The sequence below is a fragment of the Archocentrus centrarchus genome, chromosome 1 (genome assembly GCF_007364275.1).
Source record: "Archocentrus centrarchus isolate MPI-CPG fArcCen1 chromosome 1, fArcCen1, whole genome shotgun sequence".
NCBI classification, from domain to species: Eukaryota; Metazoa; Chordata; class Actinopteri; order Cichliformes; family Cichlidae; genus Archocentrus; species Archocentrus centrarchus.
Genome location: NC_044346.1, coordinates 4,171,166 through 4,191,453, shown reverse-complemented (window position 1 = coordinate 4,191,453; position 20,288 = coordinate 4,171,166). Strand labels below are relative to the sequence as shown.

At 41.1% G+C, this 20,288-nt stretch overlaps 1 protein-coding gene across 5 annotated transcripts; it reads right to left on the bottom strand.

Moving 5' to 3' along the window:
- Positions 1 to 5,479: 5,479 nt before the first annotated feature.
- On the bottom strand, positions 5,480 to 18,708 carry arhgap19 (Rho GTPase activating protein 19). 5 transcript variants are annotated; one of them, XM_030730078.1, is made up of 13 exons: positions 18,658 to 18,708; positions 13,769 to 13,839; positions 12,498 to 12,769; positions 12,258 to 12,338; positions 10,587 to 10,796; positions 10,253 to 10,479; positions 9,871 to 9,957; positions 9,627 to 9,692; positions 8,772 to 8,978; positions 8,568 to 8,675; positions 8,160 to 8,270; positions 7,839 to 7,940; positions 5,480 to 5,887 (listed from the first exon to the last, which is right to left on the bottom strand). In XM_030730078.1, the coding sequence occupies exons 2-13, from the start codon at positions 13,810 to 13,812 to the stop codon at positions 5,831 to 5,833; spliced, it is 1,572 nt and encodes a 523-aa protein (XP_030585938.1). In that variant the 5' UTR covers positions 13,813 to 13,839; positions 18,658 to 18,708; the 3' UTR covers positions 5,480 to 5,830. The 5 variants fall into 5 exon arrangements, with proteins under 5 accessions (XP_030585938.1, XP_030585929.1, XP_030585946.1 ...); XM_030730069.1 differs by lacking the exon at positions 18,658 to 18,708 and having other exon boundaries at positions 13,769 to 13,882; XM_030730086.1 differs by lacking the exon at positions 18,658 to 18,708 and having other exon boundaries at positions 5,480 to 5,884; positions 13,769 to 13,882.
- Between the last annotated feature and the right edge of the window lie 1,580 nt (positions 18,709 to 20,288).

The window sequence follows — 20,288 nt, the reverse complement described above, 5'->3', positions numbered from 1 at the left end:
ATCCTCTTCTTCTACTTGTCACCAGCTTTAGAGCTCCCTCCAACTGGCTCCTTTTCTTTTACTCTCCTGTGCTCTCTCTCTCTCTCTCTCTCTCTCTCATGCAGCTGTACAGTGTGCTTGCCTCTCCCCTCTACTTTTCATTGAGTCATTGTGCACTGAACAGTGAGCCACTAGAAAAAAAAAAAAGAAAGGGGGTGGGGGGGGGACTCCCTCACTCCCTCTATCTCACATACACAGAGTAATCATCCATCAAAAGCTTTTACAAATAACAGCAGTAAGACTCCTCCTACACGACCCCCCCCAAGTCACACACACACGCACAGACGCCCACACACACCAGCACCCAGAGTGAACTCACATCTATTTAGTGACAGCGGTAGCGGGAGCCGCCACCATCACTGGAGGTGACGGCAGCATTTCTCTCTCTCTTGCCCTCTCCTTCTTTTTGTCTATCTCTCTCGCCCACATGCGCTCGCTTCCCTCAGGGAAGGAAAGAGCCCGAGGCTGCATGGACATGATGAGAAGAGAGAGGGAGAAGGAAGAAAGGGAAGAGGAAATTGTGATCACCATGAAGCATCCAATTGGGAGAAAATATAAGAGAAAAGGGGAAATCATTTGGGAAGAGGAAGAACAATAAATGTGAAATAAAAGGAGAGAATAGAAGTTTGGTTTTTTTTTGGCCACGGCTCAGTGCCAAGACTGCACACCGGGCTGCAGGAACTTGGGTTGGATAGGGAGGGGAGGGGGTGTGTGAGACTGGCATAACTGGAATGCCATAAGCTGCCAGAGCTTACTCAGAAGTCTATTATGAATTCACTGGCAAGGCTTTGAAATTCAAATGGAGCCTGGCAGTGTCCCCCCCCCCCCAGTCTCCACAGAAACCCTGGCTTCAGCTTTTTGTGATCACCATACTACCAAGGAAAAAAGAAGAGGGGAAAAATCTGAACTACCAGGGATACCATGGAGAAAATCCAGATACAGTTGCAGGTCAACAGTACAGTACCTTTACTGCTTACCAGTGACAGGGTGTTTAATCTATGAGGAAACACGCTGTTACTCGGTGCCTTGCTCAAAGAAAAGGAGAAGAGCAGCAAACTGTAAAACTTATGCTCTGTCGGTCGCTCAGGTAAGCAAAGCTGTATTATAGATCAGGCTTACAGGGATCTCAGTCACAGCGGGGTAAAGCATTACCTCGCTTCATCGCAGGAACAAAACGGGCTAAAAATGGGTTCTTTGGTTTGTATCAGTTGTCACATTTATTCCTTTATCGTACATCTGATACAACAGCTTTGTGGAGTGTAATTAGATATCCCCTAAATGATAGATCTGATTTGTTATTACTTTCCAGTGTGACTGTTAACACCTGGAGGGCACAGTTTACCCAGCTTTTTATTTACCACTATACATGAGTGATTATTGCTCGTGGCCTCACTTTGTCTTCTCCCGGCAGACTCAGAATGACGGGTTAATTTAACCAGGCGCACTTCAGAAGTGATGGAAAACAAATTGGCCACAGGCAGAGCCCGGCTGCTTCCTTTGTGCGACTGAATTGAATGACTCATTTGGCCATATTAGGTAACAAAGGGGGGGAGACAAGATGTTGACATCTCCAGGGGCTGGCACCCCTTAATTCTAGGGCCATAATAGCTGTCTGAGGCAGGGGTGGGTGGCGAGGTACGGAGGGGGCTTTTACTGCAGACTGCGTCTGAATTGATTTCTGGAAGTACAGAGCAGATGCTTTTGTCTCAAAGGCATCCATTCACAAAGGCTCCAGTATTTTTCCCTGCATGGAATGTCATTTGGCACCTAACGTTTTAATCCCACTAACAAGAGATAACATATCTGCTGATGACATTGGTGTGGCCATTAAATGTTTTGGTAAATCTGATAAATGAAGCCACCAAATTAGAGGAGACATAGGTGCCAACTGCCCTTGTGAATTCTATTTTCAAGCTGCATCTTCAGAAATGAGTGAGATACCCAGACATACAACTGTTTTGTGTGCAAGTCCAGCGGCTGATTTATTTCAGAGAAGAACATCATCTCATTACAATGCAGCGTTCAGCTGGATCATCAGCGACTTGGGTAGCACAACAAAGGTAAATTTCCCAGACTCTGATCAGCGACAGGACAGGACCCTCACAGTCCTGCATCCACACTGCTCTGGCTGCACACTGGGGACAAAAGCAACATAGACAGGTGGTTTGAATGTTCTGGCTCATCTATGTACAGGTCTGAAGGAGCACGCAGTTAATGAAATATCTGCAAACTCTTTTAGTTTTCAATTTGTCATGTGATCGTCAATCATAAATCTCTGTGTGCACTTAACAGACATAACTTTTCCATGCTAAAATCTTGCTGAGTCCCCCCCCCCCCCCCACACACACACACACACACTCACTCAGTGGAGGTTTAGCAGGTAGAACATATTTGGTGCAGTTTTTATTCATTTTAAAATTTAAAGGATATGCAAGCTTTTATAATATGTAAACTCTTTCCTTTGCTCCAGTTTAAAGAGTGATTTCATGGGAAATATTGGCTTAAGTGTACTTATCAATAATGACCACAGACCATGCTGAGAGAAGGTGTCAGTGAATGCTGGGTAATACTCAGGAGCTCTGAAGCTGGCCAGCAGTGACAAAAATCTGGAGTGAATGATATCTTACAATGACATGGTGCAGCTGTATGCAGTAAAAACCTAGACTGGCTCACACACACAGGAAGCTATCATCACATAGTTAACCTGAATCACAAAGTTGGAGACAGACCTCTGCATTATTCAACAGCACCATTTAGTGGACAAACACATTCACTGCATTGAAGAGCACTGTGCAGCTGCTGACGGGCAACGAAGGCCTCGATTTAAAATCCAGTCCAGACGAATGAAACATTCATTCAAACAAGCTTTCTGTAGAAAACAAAGGTTTTAATTCCAAAGTGGAGAGTTCACCGAGGAATCCACTGTACAGGCTTAACTTATTTTACACTAAAATACAAAAACAGGTTACCACAGTTTACACCACATGGTGCAATAGTCACAGATGAGTTTGTGCTTGGACAAATGAGAAAACAGGAGGTTTAACCCAAAAAAAAAAAAAAAAAAGGTAACCTGTTACTATGTGTCAGTGACCTCCATTACTAAGGAATAAACTTAAAAATCAAAGCTCCACCCACTTTAGTCAGAGTTAGCTTTTGTATGTGATCCAGTTTTCTCACAGTGTACAAAGAACTCATCAGTGGCCATTTACAGCAAACAGAAACAATGTTTCACATGTATCATCTAACAGATGTGCAACACAGAGTTAAAACATGCAGGTATATAAAAGATATAAAAGTTTCACATCGTACAGACGGCTCACTTTGTCCCACCACAGAGAAACATATCTGAAGTTAAAAGAAAAAAAAGAAAAGAGTTCTCCCTTCAAACTGTGTACAGAAAAGTGAAGAAGAAAGTTTAAAACAACAGGAAGAAATCCCAATTTAGTTTCAGAAGACTAATGCTAACGCCATAAAACAAAGAAGGCAGGGTTTTAGTGTCCATCAGTGACGTTCCAACACTTCATCTCAACAACATCCACAATCCTTTCAAAACCAGGTACAGCAGTAACAGATTTCCAACACCAGAGCAAGAAAAAAAAAAGTTGTTTTTTTTAAAAGAAGGAGTGATGATGTTGGAGAATTGTAGAATTAAAAACAGTTCTCCAAATGTCAAACCAGCACCTCTAACTGTTCGGGCAAATCGAATTAGTTTTAGGTGCTGAAAATTTGAAACCGGTGCGCTCACACGCACGATCCAACGAAATGAGCAGTTACGTTGAGGCGAAAGGAGATAAGTTTAAAAAAAAGGTCACATATTTAAAAAAAAAAAAAAAAAAAAAATGTAAAAATAGACAAACATAACATTACTTATTGCCTGTGTGACAGAATATTTTATTGTAGTTTGCTTTAATGCGCTGCTGTAGAAAAATCTGCTTCTTGAGTACTCACCAACCTTTTTACATGTTACTAGGAAGATTACTTAAATTGTCCCTTTAACTTCTATATGACACATTAATGTTTCAGAGTCATTTTTTGCAGTGTTATGACATCTGTAGAGAAAGATGTAAATGGTCTCTTTACTAAATGCTGGTGTTTGGTGTCCATTAAAAATCAGCTGTAAATCACACTTACCTGTCTATAAGGTTTGTGCTGGCACATGCCTGTAACAGTCTTATGTTTTATCATTTATTAAAACAGAATAAACAAACTGTTGTTGCTCCTTTCTTTCTGTAATACGTTCCCAAGAGTATGACCTATTCTTGGGAACTTACTAACACACCAAACCAATTACAATAAGAGCACAACTGTAAACTATTACCGCTCGTCTTCCTCAGAATAAACATCCAAACAAACCCACCCGTTCAACTTTCCCCTAAACCAACAAATCTTTGACTACTTTTATTAAAAGGTACTATACAAGTATTTTATTTTGAAAGTTCAGTCACCGCTAACTAGTTTTAGTGTTCCCGCGCCTGCATGCTGGAAAAGTCACTGCTGTGGCCTCACTGTGACTCGGCTGCCTCTCCGGTGAGCCCCACATACAGACTCTTCCACACTGGGCTGCACCTGGTGGTCTGCTCTCAGATGATCTTCACAGAAGGTGAAGAACTGGTTGATGACCACTGTGCTGAGCGAATTCACTCCACAGAGCAGGATAAGAACTATCATCACCAGCTGCAGCCCAGGACGGTGGACTTGGAGTCTGTCTGCAGGATGAGAGACCACCACGCCGGCAACACTGCCGGCAGGTAGGAAAACACAAAGACAGGAAACAACATCTGGACTTTCAAAATAATATATTAGTATAGCACCTTTAAGAAAAACCCACCAAAATCTAGCTAAAGAATAAAAAACATATATTTCAGCTCCCATATAAGATTCTGGGAATGTAAAATTTCATATTTCACAAGTGACACGTATCCCAGTCACTGGTTTCATATTCTGGAAAAAAATAAGGTGACCTGCTCACTGATTCAGGATCAGCAGACACAAATAAAAAGACAGACACAAACAGCAGACCCGGTTACTGTAGAGTAACCCGAGAGTTCAAATGTACCAAAAATCTTAATAAAGCTTATAAAAACAGTCTAAAAATGTAAAAAAAAAAAAAAAAGAAAGAAAGAGAGACAACAACATACTTTACAACATGGATACATTTTCTACACTTTACAACAGACTGTAAACTCAGCTAGATAGTGGTCATGTATTCTGATACAGTAGCTAAAATATCAACTGATAACCGGCACAAACGGGTCCGACAGCAAAGCCAAACCAGAGCAAGCATCCTGTTAGTGTTTGATATTATTCACATTGGACAATAACCCCACAGCTTAGCGACACGCAATATGATTCAAATTCATTTTAATGTGCAAATGTGATTAGTTAACATCATATCGAGTGGAAAAAACCCTGCTGCTGCAGTCTGAATATTATTATATTCTTACTGATTCAATCTCCAGATAATCTATTACTTTTTTTTTTTGCCTCAATCACCTGAACTCAAAGACAAATTAAACTGAAGGAAATAGTAATTTTACAGTTTTCATTGTTCAGATCCCGTTGATGGGGAGAAGATCTGAAAAGATGTTTTTAACTATTTGTAAACAGTCAATACCGAGGACAAAGGAAAACTTTCTGGCTTTGGTTTGGCTGTACTGGCTAATGCTTATGCAGCTCTGCATTAGTCACAGTAAAAACACTACGAATAAACTAAAAACCAATAATAAACGTGAGGAATAATAATATCAATACTGCCCGAGTCTTGTCCGGGATGAGGAGGAGGTGTGGGGTTTTACAGGATCTCCTGAGGAGGAGAGCAGCACATCTTGGACACTGAGGGAGAGTCCTGCTGATGGATGGATGGAAAAGAGGCGGAAGAATGGAAGATTTTAATGGTGATATTCAATCATAATATTATTTCATCTATACAATCAAAAAAATGCACACAAATGATACAAGTGCAAGAACAAAGTTAGCCCTCCCATATAAATTAATAAAAATGTTCTTATAGGGCTGCTCAATTAACTCAAAAATCATAATCTCAAGTGTCTTGGTCAATACTTGTAATCTTGTCTCAATTATGTAACACAGTGATTCATTTACTTTAAATATAAATGTAATGTGTATGTAATGTGAATGTGGTGGGGGATAAAGGGTTGTCCAGTGTAGAGTTATGGCCAGTAGATCTGTGCCATTTCATATCATCCACAATAACAGCAGTATACATTTTTATGTGACATGTCTGAGAGCTGAGTGTCAGCCTCTGATGATGGCTCAGTATGTAAAAAGGCAGCTTCTTCAACAACCGCCAGCAAAGTACAGCACTTTGCAAAATATGGAAGAAAACTATCCCTGCTGAAGGTGGAAACAACACACGGCCGAGCACAGCCAGGCTGCGAAGGAGAAGACATCAGCAGCTGGTGATGTACGACCCAAAGTAAAATGACTCAACTGTGCTCCGAATGACAGGAAGAGAAAATGATGGATGGAAGTTACAAATGTGATTGCACTGAGGTAAAGGAAGGCTGTAAGTAAGTGGTTAAAAAGCTCCATACAACAACCTGGGACTGTTCAGAGGGCCGCACCAACAAGCTGATCTCAGTTCTGCTCGATATTAATTTGATCCTTTTATAAACTGGTAACAGTAAAATGTTACAATTAGGCAATGAAAATGTGAAATAGGCAAAGTAAAAATGCGAGCATTTTAATCACTGATTTAATCAACATTCCCAGAAACAACGGTGGAAAAAGATGCGCATGTTTTTGTAAAATATCATTTACTATATAAAGTGCCATTGCTGTGCTGTTTGGGTTGTAATTTAATTACTTCAGTTTGTCATTCAATCAAAGTCGGGATCAGGTTCAATGTGAGAGGTGAAAAGGTGAAGCACAGTGGACGGCTGATCTGAGACAGGATCCGTTTGTTCAGCTTCATCACTGAGAATATATAGTGAACATGTATTTGCACTCTTCCTAATTTCTTTTTTTCATATCTGTCACACATGTTTCAGATCATTAAACTAATTGTAATATTAGTCAAAGATAACCAGAGTAAATACAAAATGCAGTATTTAAATTATTTCATTTATTAAGGGGGGTAAAACTATTTAAACCTACCTGAGCCTATGTGGAAAAGTAATTACTCCTAAACCTAATAACAGGTTGTGCCACTCTTGAGTGTTTGACTGTATACCAGAGTATGTCAGAGGGACGGCTCAGGTTTGGAGACAAAGTTAAAGTGATGAGGCTGAGATGGTTTGGACATGTGCAGAGGAGGGATAGTGGATATACTGGACAAGGGATGTTGAAGATGGAGCTGCTAGGCAGGAGGAAAAAAAGGAAGACCTCAGAGAAGATTCATGGATGTAGTGAAGAAGGACATGCAGAGGTTGGTGTGACACATGAGGAAGCTAGAGACAGGGTGAGATGGAGTCTTCTTTTTGTATAATCACTGATAGCCAAATTCATAAATGAAACTAAAATCTGATTAATCACACAGCCCGATTTTTTGATCTAGCTCAATTTGCTTTGTGTGCACAGATGGTTCCAAATTAAGAAGGTAAGCAACATTCCCATTTAGGCGTGACAGCCTCTGACGCATGGATTAAAAAGAATGAGGTCTTCATTTGGTCATATTAAACAGAGGAAATTTTTAAAAAAGTTAAAAGGTTAAGTCTGTGTGAGTTCTTTTTAAAAAAGCAGTAAATAAGAAAAAAAAAAAAAAAAAAAAAAACACACCTTCCAAAATTCATTTAAATGCAAAAAAACAATCATTTAGTGGCTGGAATGAAAAGTTTTACCTTGGAAACTTTCAAAGCTTTGTCCTTGTGAAAAGCAAAATCTGGGTTTTTTACTACCAGTCCTGCTTTTCCCAACACAGGACCATTCAAAGGGCTGTTCACCTACACACACACACACACACACACACACAAAGACAAAAGTAGACAGAGGGTATGACATGCAAAGGGTCCCGGCTTCAAATACCAAGTAGAGCATCTTACTAACCATTCAGCTCATGAGGTTTTTATATTCAGTAGCATAAGAAAGGTGAAATTTTGGGGTCGTCTGCTTTTATTGATAATGAAGATAATGTCAGTGCTAGAAAAACAAAAAAGCCTCACCGTTTGTAACACGTTCTCTTTGTCAGGTTTCCTTCCGGTTCTGGTGAGGGCGTCGGGGGAGATGTGTCGGACTCGTCTCTCGGCTGTCAGCTGCTCCCCTCGAGCCCTGCGCTGTTGACAGGGAGACGCGTGGCAACAATCAGAATCGGGGAAGTTACATAATCCACACAGGCAATTAGCTTTGCAGCAGTTAATCAAGGAAGTTAATCATTTCCACTAAAATCAGCCTCTAAGCGCTTTAATTTTCTGATCATGCTTCTTCACCATTTTCACGATATGTGGTGGTTCTGTGAGTCACAGGTTCTCTGCAGTGTCCTCCTTCTTTACATTAATGCGTATAAAATTTGGAACAGATCAGGTTCATTTCTCAAGCTTAAATTCTCAAGACTTCCTAGAATTATTTAGTACCTTGATGAGACCACCAAAGGAGCGGGAACGGGGGTGTTTCTTGCTGGGAGCTGGAGGGACCTGACTGTTGTCATTAGCAGGCGTCCCTGAGGTTGTCTGTTTGACTAACTGCACACAGGACACACAAAAACAACACATTACAATTTATATCAAAAGAAACTGATGTGCTAGACTCTAGGACAGTAAAAAGACCCTGAAGTGAACCTGTCTGACAAGTTTCTTCTTCTTGGCAGAGTCTGGCATGTTGTGGTGGACGTGTCTGAAGAGCTCCTTCAAGGCCTCCTCTGTGTATTGGTTGGCTGGTGACTGACACTGCTCCTGAGAGCTGGGGCCCGGGGCAGCCGTCCTCTTCAGAGGCAGTACTGCACGCTGAGCAGGAGAGCTGCTTGCTGCCAGAAGCTCCAGATCATCCTGATACAGCATAGGGAAAGTCAGACTGAACGCCCACGAGTCACTGGTTGCTAACAAAACTTGATGAAATGATTAGTCTCATTTGTACCAATATATACTGTTATCATTGCATATAAACATTTTTTACTTGCTTATTTAAATAAATGTGTTTCACAGTGTCAGGTATTAAGATCAGCTGAAAGTTCAGGCTTCAGACTGCTTTAAATATATTCAGTATCACACAGTATTCTCAACTCTTGGCTCTTTATGATGTCAGTAAGAGAGGATATCCCTAATATGACACTCTGAGGATCACAGCTTTGGCTTTGAGCACATAGGCCCCACCTGATATCAAGAATCAGCCAAGCTGTCTTAAAGGGAGGATAAATGGAGCTAAGATGACTTGGTCCAAACAGAGGATGAACTGAAGGAATGGTAAATGGACTGGTACTTGATGCAGCACTTTGTTCTATGCACTTAAAGTGCTTTCTAAGCTATCACACACACACACACACACACACACACACACACACACACACACACACACACACACACACACACACACACACACACACACACTTGGATGGATGGATCAGGTGCAATTTGGGCTCCCACTTTGATGTGGAACCATCAGCCTTATGCAATATAATGTGAACTTCCTCCACTAACCTTAGTCTGCAGAGCCTTGGTCCCAATGAAGTGCATTCTAGCATAATCCCGTAGGTAGACCGGAGCCTGAACAACATACAACAGAAACATGTCTCTCATCAAATCAGTCACATGAGTTTTTTTTTTTTTAAGCGCAGCTGATTTCCGTCAGTACTTCTTCCCTTGGTCAGTGTAGTGTATAACAAACCGAAGTTCACTTTCCAAATGTTTAACTGTTCAGTTTACGTGTGTGGTCAGTAATCACCCTGAAGAGTTTCTGTGAATGTTTGATGAGAAAAGCCATGCTGTTGTTCAGTTTCTTCAGATTGTCTTTAAGGTCACCAGCTGTCATCTGGAGCAGGAGAGGACAGAATATTTAGTAAATCTTACCGCTGTACAGATATAACTTTTATAGGCTATTGCCACGAAAATGCAGAATCAATGAAAATAGTAGCACATGCATATCAACTCCAAAATTCATTTACCAAGATTTTCAAATCTTTGTCAGATAAAATGTGATTAAATTTTATATTTTTTTCTAGCCTTCTGTATATTCAATTTTTCACTGATGCTGTTTTTGTCACTTTTACAAGGTTTTTATTTTCTGTTCTTAGACTCTTTCATATGTAGTAAACTACAAGTCTCACATGTCTGGGCCAGAGGACGTGTGGGGCAAACATGAGGGCCAGGTTGAAGGCAGACATCTTGTTCTTGTCCTGCTGCTTGGCAGTGTGGTAGAGCAGATCCAGGAGCAGTTTTAGCAGTGAGCGGTTGGCCTGAGGTAAAAGCAGGAAGAGAAGCTGCAGGGACTCAACCTGACGCTCCTTGTTGGGTATTGTAGTCTTGTTGCCTTGTTCATCAAACAGAGTCATGTCTGGAAGAAGTGGTTTTTAAAACAAAGATTAGAGCAGCTACAAAATACAAATGTTTCACAAAAACATGACACAATAACTAAACAGGTGTATTTGTGTGTATTCCTACCAGCTATTTTGAGGTGAGCATGGAAGTGTCTGTGTGTCAGCAGGGGCTCTGGCAGCTCTCCCAGGAAAGTCTTCAGCAGCGTCGCCGCATCGTTGGGGTGAAAGTCCCCAGAGTCCAGGCTGAAATCAGCCCCGCTGTTGAGGAGCTCCTTCAGCGCCTGCTGCCGAACGCTATTCCCAGGAACCCGAAACAATCCTTCAACATGCAGATCTAAGTGTGTAGGAACAGATTAATCAGCAAGCACAAATGTCAACATTCTGGATCCATTCAGGGATTCTTTTTTTTTTAAACTTGAGATATTAATCAACCTTTAATCTCGAGCACGGCTTCACCCAATTAAATGGACAATGACCTCCACTGATTGATGTGGAAGAACTTGACTGGCCTGCAGAGTCCTGACCTCAACCTGACAGAACACCTTTGGGATGAATTAGAGAATTTTTGACTGATAAATCTTCAAGTTGACCTTGAAGACATTGGTAGGTGTAAGCCACATTGTAATGGCTTGTTAACATGACCCCACTCTACACACAGGGTTCTAGCCAGTGGTTGATTGCCCGGCGCTGCATTGGGCTGAGAAGCTCACCGGTTTCGCTATCGGAGCTGATCGCTATCACCACAATCAGCAAGCGGGCTCAGCTATTAGCACTAGCAAGCGGTCGTCCGATACCAGGCTGTAACTCTGACATCCCTACAAGGTCTTACCAGAATTCATTCAAAACACTTTGAGCAATCATGTGCATGCACGCGCACACACAAACGCTACCACAAACATAACCTCCTTGGCAGAGGTAATGAAAGCCAAGAAGAAAAACCCTGCAGTGGTTGGTAACATGAATTGTCCAATCAGAAGGGAGACTGTACAGCACGTCAGCGCATCCATCCAGCTCACAACGATACACTGAAATCTCCAATGCAATTACATTCCACATGGTGCAAGATGTGTGTCCACTAAACAGCTAGAGAAACAAAGGCTTTAAGACATGGTCACCTTACTGAGACAAAACATGTGTTTACGTTTCCAAAGTGAAAATATCTGCGCTGCATGCAAAATGTCCCAGGGGAAACATGGAGGGATCTCACCTGTCAAGTACTTTGCTACAAGTTTTCTTCACATCCGTCGTGCATAATCATGATACTAATTTTGCCCATAATCATGCAGTCCCAATTAATACATCTTATTGGAACAGTTAATACACATGCTGCATACTTTTCTTTGTGCTTACAGTCACTGTGGCTGGTCAGTTTATCTGTACAGCATGAAGAAGTTGTGGCAGTGCAGAAAAGTTTATTCAAATGTGTAGCATGAGTAACATGCTACTTGTTAGTACTTGTTAAATCAAATTTGCAGTGTATATCTATCTTTCAAGATTAACCTGGTAGTCCGTTATGTTTTTTTTTTTTTTTTTAAAAAGCACTCTAAAAATGAACTGTATATTTCTGGCCTTATGAGTGCACAAATTGAGGAAGCCTCCACACAAATTAAATATGGCTGACGTTGTGGGACAAATACATATGCTGCTACAATTTAATACAAAGTTAGAATTCAAGTCCCTTTACAAAAGAGTCTCTTTTAAACTAGCAGTCAGTGTAGTTTCCTTCTGAATGAGAGAAGAGGACAAGGACAAACATCTGAATAAGAAATCTGTGGATATTATTTAAATGACTCACTTTTGCTGAGGTATTCAATAAGCTTGTACATCTGGGCAACACAGCTTTCTGTCAGACAGGTTCCAAACACAAGGCCTTTATCTGTGAAAGCATAAAAAAAAAGGACACGTATGAATGAAAACACTGAAAATTAAAGCCCTCTCAGACCGCTTTCACTTCTAAGTGTGCTTTCCAACAGCACAGTCTCATCACAAATGTTTTGAGCTTTCACCACAGTTGCGTGCTAGCTGAGTGTCTGACCTTTGCGTTTAAGAAAGTTGAAAGAACGGAAAAATCCTCCATTTCCACCTGTTGGGGTCTTGGGGCTGTCCTCACCCAGAAGCTGTGCAAACTCTGTCCCAGGAAGGTCAATAAGTCGAGTAATGTTACTAAGCACCAGTTCCAGGAAAACATCTGGGTTCTCATGGCGGAGTTTCTCCACAAAAAAATCCGGGTTGAAGATGACTGGTGGTCGGCCAGCATGAGAGGCCCCAGGAGATTCCTCATGGTTGATCACCATACTGTACACTGTACTGGAGGAGGAGATGCATAAGGATTATACATATGTGCATGTGTGAGAAGGACTTTGTACATAGGTCATAATTAGAAAAATTAAAACTGATGAGCCAAAAAGTGATTTCCAATATTTGCCAGAAAATGATTTCTGGTATTTAAACTGTTGTAAATGACTTGTTGGTCAAACATATCTCTCATAAATGATATCAAGTCATTTTGAGCAAGAAAGAAGATTCCTGTCCCAAAATAGAAGTTGCAATCAATTTTTGGCAGTCACTTTTATTTATCTGAGTCAACAGTGCCAGTGACATGAAAAATGTATTTTTCTGGCCAAGAGGGCAGCACAGATTGCACTGGGGTGATTATAATGTAGGTACAATAACGCAGAGTCATAAGGACACTTGCAAAATAGGTAGTTTCTTCATTTTATATACAACATCTTCATAAGTCCTGCTAGCCGCACTCTATGTATCAACGTAAGCAAAGGTAAACATACATCAGAAATCACTTTTTGCCAGTCGATCACTTTTGGCACATCACCGGCTGCAGTAAGCACTCTCATCCAGAGCAGTCTGGAATCGGTGTCTCATCCGCCTATTCATAGATACACCCAGTGAGTTACCATCCAAGGTGGCTAAAGAAATTCTCGCCCAAGAGCATGTTGACATGAGCAGCGACAAGGTTTTATGCCACCTCAAGTCACTCAGCTGACATTGCTAATGTAAATGCTCATTTAAATTGCTACACAAAGGTGACTAATCTAATGTGTGGGTGTATTAATCTGCATTACAGCGACGTTCAGCAGCTGACATTAGCTAACGCTGTGCAGCTACACTAAAATTAGCAAGCTTGAACCCTGCTGACAAGCTGATGAGTGGCAGTTTATCAGTCTCACAAACATAACGCGTGTTTAGCAGTTTCAAAACTTCGTAGTTTCAGCAGTGGCTGGAAAAAAAATGCTAACTCTTGATCTACGTTAATATCAATAAAATACAAAATTTCAATTCAGTTCTTACCTTCTATTTTGTGTGTTTTCATCGGGAGCTCTACCCGTAGCCATGTCCAGTTTGAATCCTCCGGGCACCGCCTACGTTGTCAACCATTGGTAGGTTATTGAACGTGGGGCGTGACATGGTGGCTGTGATTTGCATGTCTCGCTATGATTGGTCGGTTTGAATTTACGGGCTTATCGAGAGAAAAACGACACCAGTAAACAAGCAGCACTGAGTAAGAGTTCTCAGTGTTGCTTGTTGCGCATGTATATAGCAAGACTTTTTGTATACATGCGTATACAGTATACAAATTTTACAAAAATAGCACCCAGGCTTAATTTTTATCACTTTTTTGTTACAGTTGTATTTTTATTCACAGGTATCACCCAAGTGATGGTGAGAATTAAGCTTTTAAGATATGTCTCTCTCTCTCTCTCTCTCTCTCTCTCTCACTCACACACACACACACACACACACACACACCTATCTATATCTATCAATTCTCTCTCTCTCTCTGTCTCCTGTCTCTCTCTCTGAGCGGTCTTATTGAGTGATGAATTCAAATTTCATCATCAAACATCATCAAAATGTTCAGAGGAGGTCAGGAGAGAGGTACAAGAGTGTCTACAGCCTCTAAGTTAAGGTGTGGGGCTGTATTTCAGGTGGTGGTGTTGGGAATCTGATCAAATTATGAATGCAGAAAAGCACCATCAGATTTTGATCCACCGTGCAAAATTATCTAAAAACATTTGATTGGCATCAGCTTCATTCTTCAGCATGACAATGATCGCCAACACATTAAAAGCAAACCTGCATAGATAAACATGACTATTCTGCAATGAGTCCAAACACATCACTGTTTACTGACTTATATTTAATCATTTATTCATTTTAGTTAAAATCAAAACAAATTTCAATACAAAAAAACAAATCTCATAAAATGAAAGGAAGCAGATAGAAGAAAAAAATCTTATAATCTCTGACTTTGTGGCTGCAGCTCAACATCAGAGTCAAACAGAAAATCAAGAGAGCTGAGCAGCAGTCCCCCGAGTCAGTGTCAGTCAACCGAGTCCAAGTTTACTGAGTCCAGAGGTCCCTCTAAGCCAGATGCTGACTGACAGCAGCTGGACATGATTCACTGTCAGGTAGAGATGAGCTGATGAGATGATCCTCACAGCTGAGAAGGGAAGAGCTGTGAGGAATGAATACTGTTCACGTGAACTATAAATAAAATGTGTTATTATTATTATTCATGGCAAACAGAATTTTAGACATTAGAGAAAAAATTATTCATAACCATCTCAAAGATTTATCTTCATGTTCGGCTGCTTTCAGCACTGAAAGCTGAAAGCAGCTTCTATCTTAAAAATGATCAATCAGTCTTTATTAGTTGGCTATGTACCACAGGCCTTCAAGGTGGCTGTAATTAAACCTCCACTTAAAAAGCCATCACTGACCCAGCTGTCTTAGCTAATTATAGGCCAATCTCCAACCTTCCTTTTCTCTCAAAGATTCTTGAAAGAGTAGTTGTAAAACAGCTAACTGATCATCTGCAGAGGAACGGTTTATTTGAAGAGTTTCAGTCAGGTTTCAGAATTCATCACAGTACAGAAACAGCATTAGTGAAGGTTACAAATGATCTTCTTAGAGCCTCTGACAGTGGACTCATCTCTGTTCTTGTCCTGTTGGACCTCAGTGCAGCTTTTGATACTGGTGACCATAACATTTTATTACAGAGATTAGAGCATACTATAGGTATTAAAGGTACTGCACTGCTGTGGTTTGAATCATATTTATCTAATAGACTCCAGTTTGTGCATGTTAATGGGGAGTCTTCTTCACACACTAAGGTTAATTATGGAGTTCCACAGGGTTCTGTGCTAGGACCAATTTTATTTACATTATACATGCTTCCCTTAGGCAGTATTATTAGAAAGCACTGCATCCATTTTCATTGTTATGCAGATGATACCCAACTTTATCTATCCATTAAGCCAGATGATACACATCAGTTAAACTGAAGGAATGTCTTAAAGACATGAAGGCCTGGATGAATTGAAGCATCAATAATTGGAAAGACTTCTTTGAACAGTGTAGTAGGAATGGGATCTAATAAACATGTTGCTGGTTTGGAGGAAGTAACTATTGAAGTTAACTCAGAAAGATCAACTGGAGCAAAAGAGTCTAAACAAATACCAGCAGTGCTGAAAGCAGCCGAACATGAAGAATAATCTTTGAGATGGTTATGAATAATTTTTTCTCTAATGTCTAAAATTTATTTGTAAAGAAATCCATGAAGTCACTACTAGTTAACGTGAAAGGAATACTCGGCTCTACAGAGCTCTGACTCTTTGTCAGCCTGGCTACAGTGCTGAAAACAAACCTGGGGTTGTTCTTATTTTCTTCAATTAATGATGAATAGTAAGATGTCCTAGCTTTACGGAGGGCTTTTTTATAGAGCAACAAACTCTTTTTCCAAGCTAAATGAGCATCTTCTAATTTAGTGAGACGCCATTCCCTCTCCAGCTTTCGGGTTATCTGCTTTAAGCTGTGCGTTTCTGAATTATACCACGGAGTCAGGCACTTCTGATTTGAAGCTTTCCTTTTCAGAGGAGCCACAGTATCCAAAGTTATACGCAGTGAGGATGTAAAACTATTGACGAGATAATCAACCTCACTGGGAGCAGAGTTTAGGTAGCTGCTCTGCACTGTGTTGGCACTGAAGAGCATAATAATGAAGGAATTAGATCCTTAAACTTAGTTACAGCACTTTCAGAAAGACTTCTACTGTAATAAAACTTATTCCCCACTGCTGTGTAATCCATTAAAGTAAATGTAAATGTTACTAAGAAATGATCAGACAGGAGGGGGCTTTCAGGGAATACTGTTAGGTCTTCAGTTTCTATGCCATATGTCAGGACAAGATCCAGAGTATGATTAAAGTGGTGGGTGGGCTCCTTTACATTTTGAGAGAAGCCAATTGAATCTAACAATAGATTAAATGCAGTGTTGAGGCTGTCATTTTCAGCATCTGCATGGATGTTAAAATCACCCACTATAATTATTTTATCTGAACTGAGCACTAAATCAGATAAAAAGTCTGAGAAATCAGACAGAAACTCTGAGTAAGGACCAGGTGGACGATAGATAATAACAAATAAAACAGGTTTTTGATTTTCCCAATTAGGATGGACAAGACTAAGAGTCAGGCTTTCAAAAGAATGAAAACTTTGTCTGGGTCTTTGATTAATTAATAAGCTGGAATTGAAGATTGCAGCTAATCCTCCTCCTCGACCTGTGCTTCGAGCATTCTGACAGTTACTGTGACTCGGGGGTGTTGATTCATTTAAACTAACATATTCATCCTGCTGTAACCAGGTTTCTGTAAGGCAGAATAAATCAATACGTTGATCAATTATTAAATCATTTACTAATAGGGACTTGGAAGAGAGAGACCTAATGTTTAACAATCCACATTTAATTGTTTTATTTTTTGGTGCAGTTGATGAAGCTGTATTATTTATTGTTTTTGAATTTTTATGCTTAAATAGCTTTTTGCTGATTTTAGCTTTGTTTTTGGTGGTCTGGGAGCAGGCACCGACTCTATGGGGATGGGGTTTTGGGGGATGGCAGGAGGAGAGAAGCTGCAGAGAGGCGTGTAAGACTGCAACTCTGCTTCCTGGTCTCAACCCTGGGTAGTCAGTTTTTAGGAGGGTTAATAAATTTGGCCAGATTTCTAGAAATGAGAGCTGCTCCATCCAAAGTGGGATGGATGCCGTCTCTCCTAACAAGACCAGGTTTTCCCCAGAAACTTTGCCAATTATCTATGAAGCCCACGTCATTTTTGGACACCACTCAGACAGCCAGCGATTCAAGGAGAACAGTGCGGCTAAACATGTCGCTCCTGGTCTGATTGGGGAGGGGCCCAGAGAAAACTACAGAGTCCGACATCGTTTTTGCAAAGTTACACACCGAGTCAATATTAATTTTAGTGACCTCCGATTGGCGTAACCGGGTGTCATTACTGCCGACGTGAATAACGATCTTACCAAATCTACGATTAGCCTTAGCCAGCAGTTTCAAATTTCCATGAATGTCGCCTACTCTGGCCCCTGGAAGACATTTGACTATGGTCGCCGGTGTCTCTAGCTTCACGTTTCTCAAAACAGAGTCCGCCAATAACCAAGGTTTTGTTCCTCGGCGGGTGTGTCGCCGAGTGGAGAAAAACGGTTAGAGACGTGAACAGGTTGGTGGTGTACCCGGGGCTTCTGCTTAGGACTACGCTTCCTCCTCACCGTCACCCAGCTGGCCTGTTTTCCCTGCTGCTCGGGATCTGCTGGGGGGGAGCTAACGGCGGCTAAGCTACCATGGTCCGCACCCGCTACAGGGGCCTGGCTAGATGTAGGATTTTCCAGGGTGCGGAGCCGAGTCTCCAGTTCAGAAAGCCTGGCCTCCAGAGCTACAAACAGACTACATTTATTACAAGTACCGTTACTGCTAAAGGAGGCCGAGGAGTAACTAAACATGTGACACCCAGAGCAGGAAAGTGCAGGAGAGACAGGAGAAGAAGCCATGCTGGTAGTGAGTTGGCTAAGGGCTAAGCTACTAGCTGAGCTAAGCTAGCGAATTTCTAAAAATAAATAAAGTGAGTAATGTGAATACAGGTGATTCAGCAAAGAGTATGCTATTTAAAGTAGGTGGATAATAACACATAATGAAATATGTTATTATCCAGATAAATCGAGTTATACAGATATAACAGCTAACAGACAGCAAAACACTGTGCTCCGAAACAGGAACAGGAAGTGATACAATATGCAACCTTTTGAATAATCAGGCCTCATCTTATCTTAAAGACCTCATAGAACCATGTCACCCCAATAGAACACTTTGTTCTCAGACTGCTGGCTTACTTGTGGTTCTTAGGGTACTTCAGAGTAGTGGCTGCTGGGATGGCTCAGTGGTAGAGCAGGTGACCATGTATGTCGTGAGGCAAGAAGCCAGCAGTGCATGTTTGAGTCCCAACCTGTTGCTCTTTACTGCCAGTCTTTCCCCCATCTCTCCTCCTGCTTTCCTGTCACTCTAAACCCAGGGGCTATTCAATTAGCGGGCCCGGGGCCACATCCGGCCCGCGAACCCCCTTTGACTGGCCCACCCCCTGACTGACCCAACGTAAGCTGCAAAACGCATTTAAAGCACATTTGCTGTGACAGTTTGAAAAATTCCCGCCCTTCCTCTTGTACTTGACGCACCACTAGCAACGCCAGCCCAGAATACTCTCTCCAAGTGCGACAACCGCCAAAATATATCACTGACAGGTCAAAAAACGTCAAATTGACAATGAAAATCGCCGTTTTAACCCTGCTTGGACTGATAAATCTGTTTATTTTACCCAAAGACTGAACTCTAAGACTGAACTCATTAGGTCAGCATTACGTTGAATATGCAGAAGAAGCTTTAATTTTACAGTTGTGTTAAGTGTTCACTTGGTGCAGTTTCTTTGTTGAAATATTTAATGCACTGCATCAGTTGGTCTTTCTAGTTCAACAAATGCACTTTTGCAAATACATCTAAAATGTTATAGAAGACTTTACTGGTTGCAAAATGTTGTTATTATTACATTTTTTTTATTAAACATATGTGTGGTGAATAGATGCCTTGTTAAAAATATCTTGGTCAAGGTTTTGGACCAAATGTTAAAATTTGCAATGCCTTGAATTATTTTGCTCATCAATAAATGATGCAGTATAAAGCCTTTATTGTGAATTCCTTTATTTATTTTTATGACTTAGTTCAGGTGTTAGCATATTTAGAGTAAATTTCAAGAAATAATATAAGTAGGGTCTTTGGCCAGTGGCATCTCAAAATTTTCAAATCTGGCCCAGAAGAAAAAGTAATTGAAAGGCCTGCTGTATTTGTTCATGATGATTACCAGATACTACTAAGTGAAGGGCTCGGAGCGATGAGTAATGGTGGCTAAACGGTATAGTGGCCACTGATAGGTGTTGCGAGAAGTTGTACAAGAATACATAGCTGTGCAGCTAGGGCACAATCTAGCAGGTATATCTACTAGAGTATATCAGGGCCTGAAGGGGAACCAGGTCATTACTGAAACAAAGCACGGTAGGGAGCGTGAGATGCAGTGACTGACTACAACAAGCTCCCCACCAATTTCCCCGATTCTACTGGCGGGCCAGCTCTTTTGGCCGCACGGGGCAGGTCTCAATAAAATGGCCAGACTGCCCACAGTAGATACACAATCTAGCATTCATTTGCCTTGGCGGCTCTCTTATGTTAGCCAGGCTTGCCCGACCCGCATGGGTTTCAGGGTTGTTATCATTAGGTGAGCCTGCTGGGCTAGAGCCGGAAGCAAAGGACAAAGGTGAAAACATAGTGGAAAATGGGACGGACCAGAAGAGAAAGGCTCCTGGGACTCAGTTCAGCTTTCTCTAAGCCGGTTATTAATTCTTAAGGCTAATGAAACCAATTCCTCACATGAGGCCAGTTCATCACGAGATACTAGTTAATTCCTCAATGAATACAT

Excerpts from the sequence above, each read along its gene's own strand:
- arhgap19 (XM_030730078.1), bottom strand. The coding sequence starts at position 13,812 with ATGGCTACGGGTAGAGCTCCCGATGAAAACACACAAAATAGAAG. Across the intron at positions 10,480-10,586 it reads TGCTCACCTCAAAATAGCTG|ACATGACTCTGTTTGATGAA; the intron begins GTAGGAATACAC and ends CACTTCTTCCAG. Across the intron at positions 8,979-9,626 it reads CCAAGGCTCTGCAGACTAAG|GATGATCTGGAGCTTCTGGC; the intron begins GTTAGTGGAGGA and ends ATGCTGTATCAG.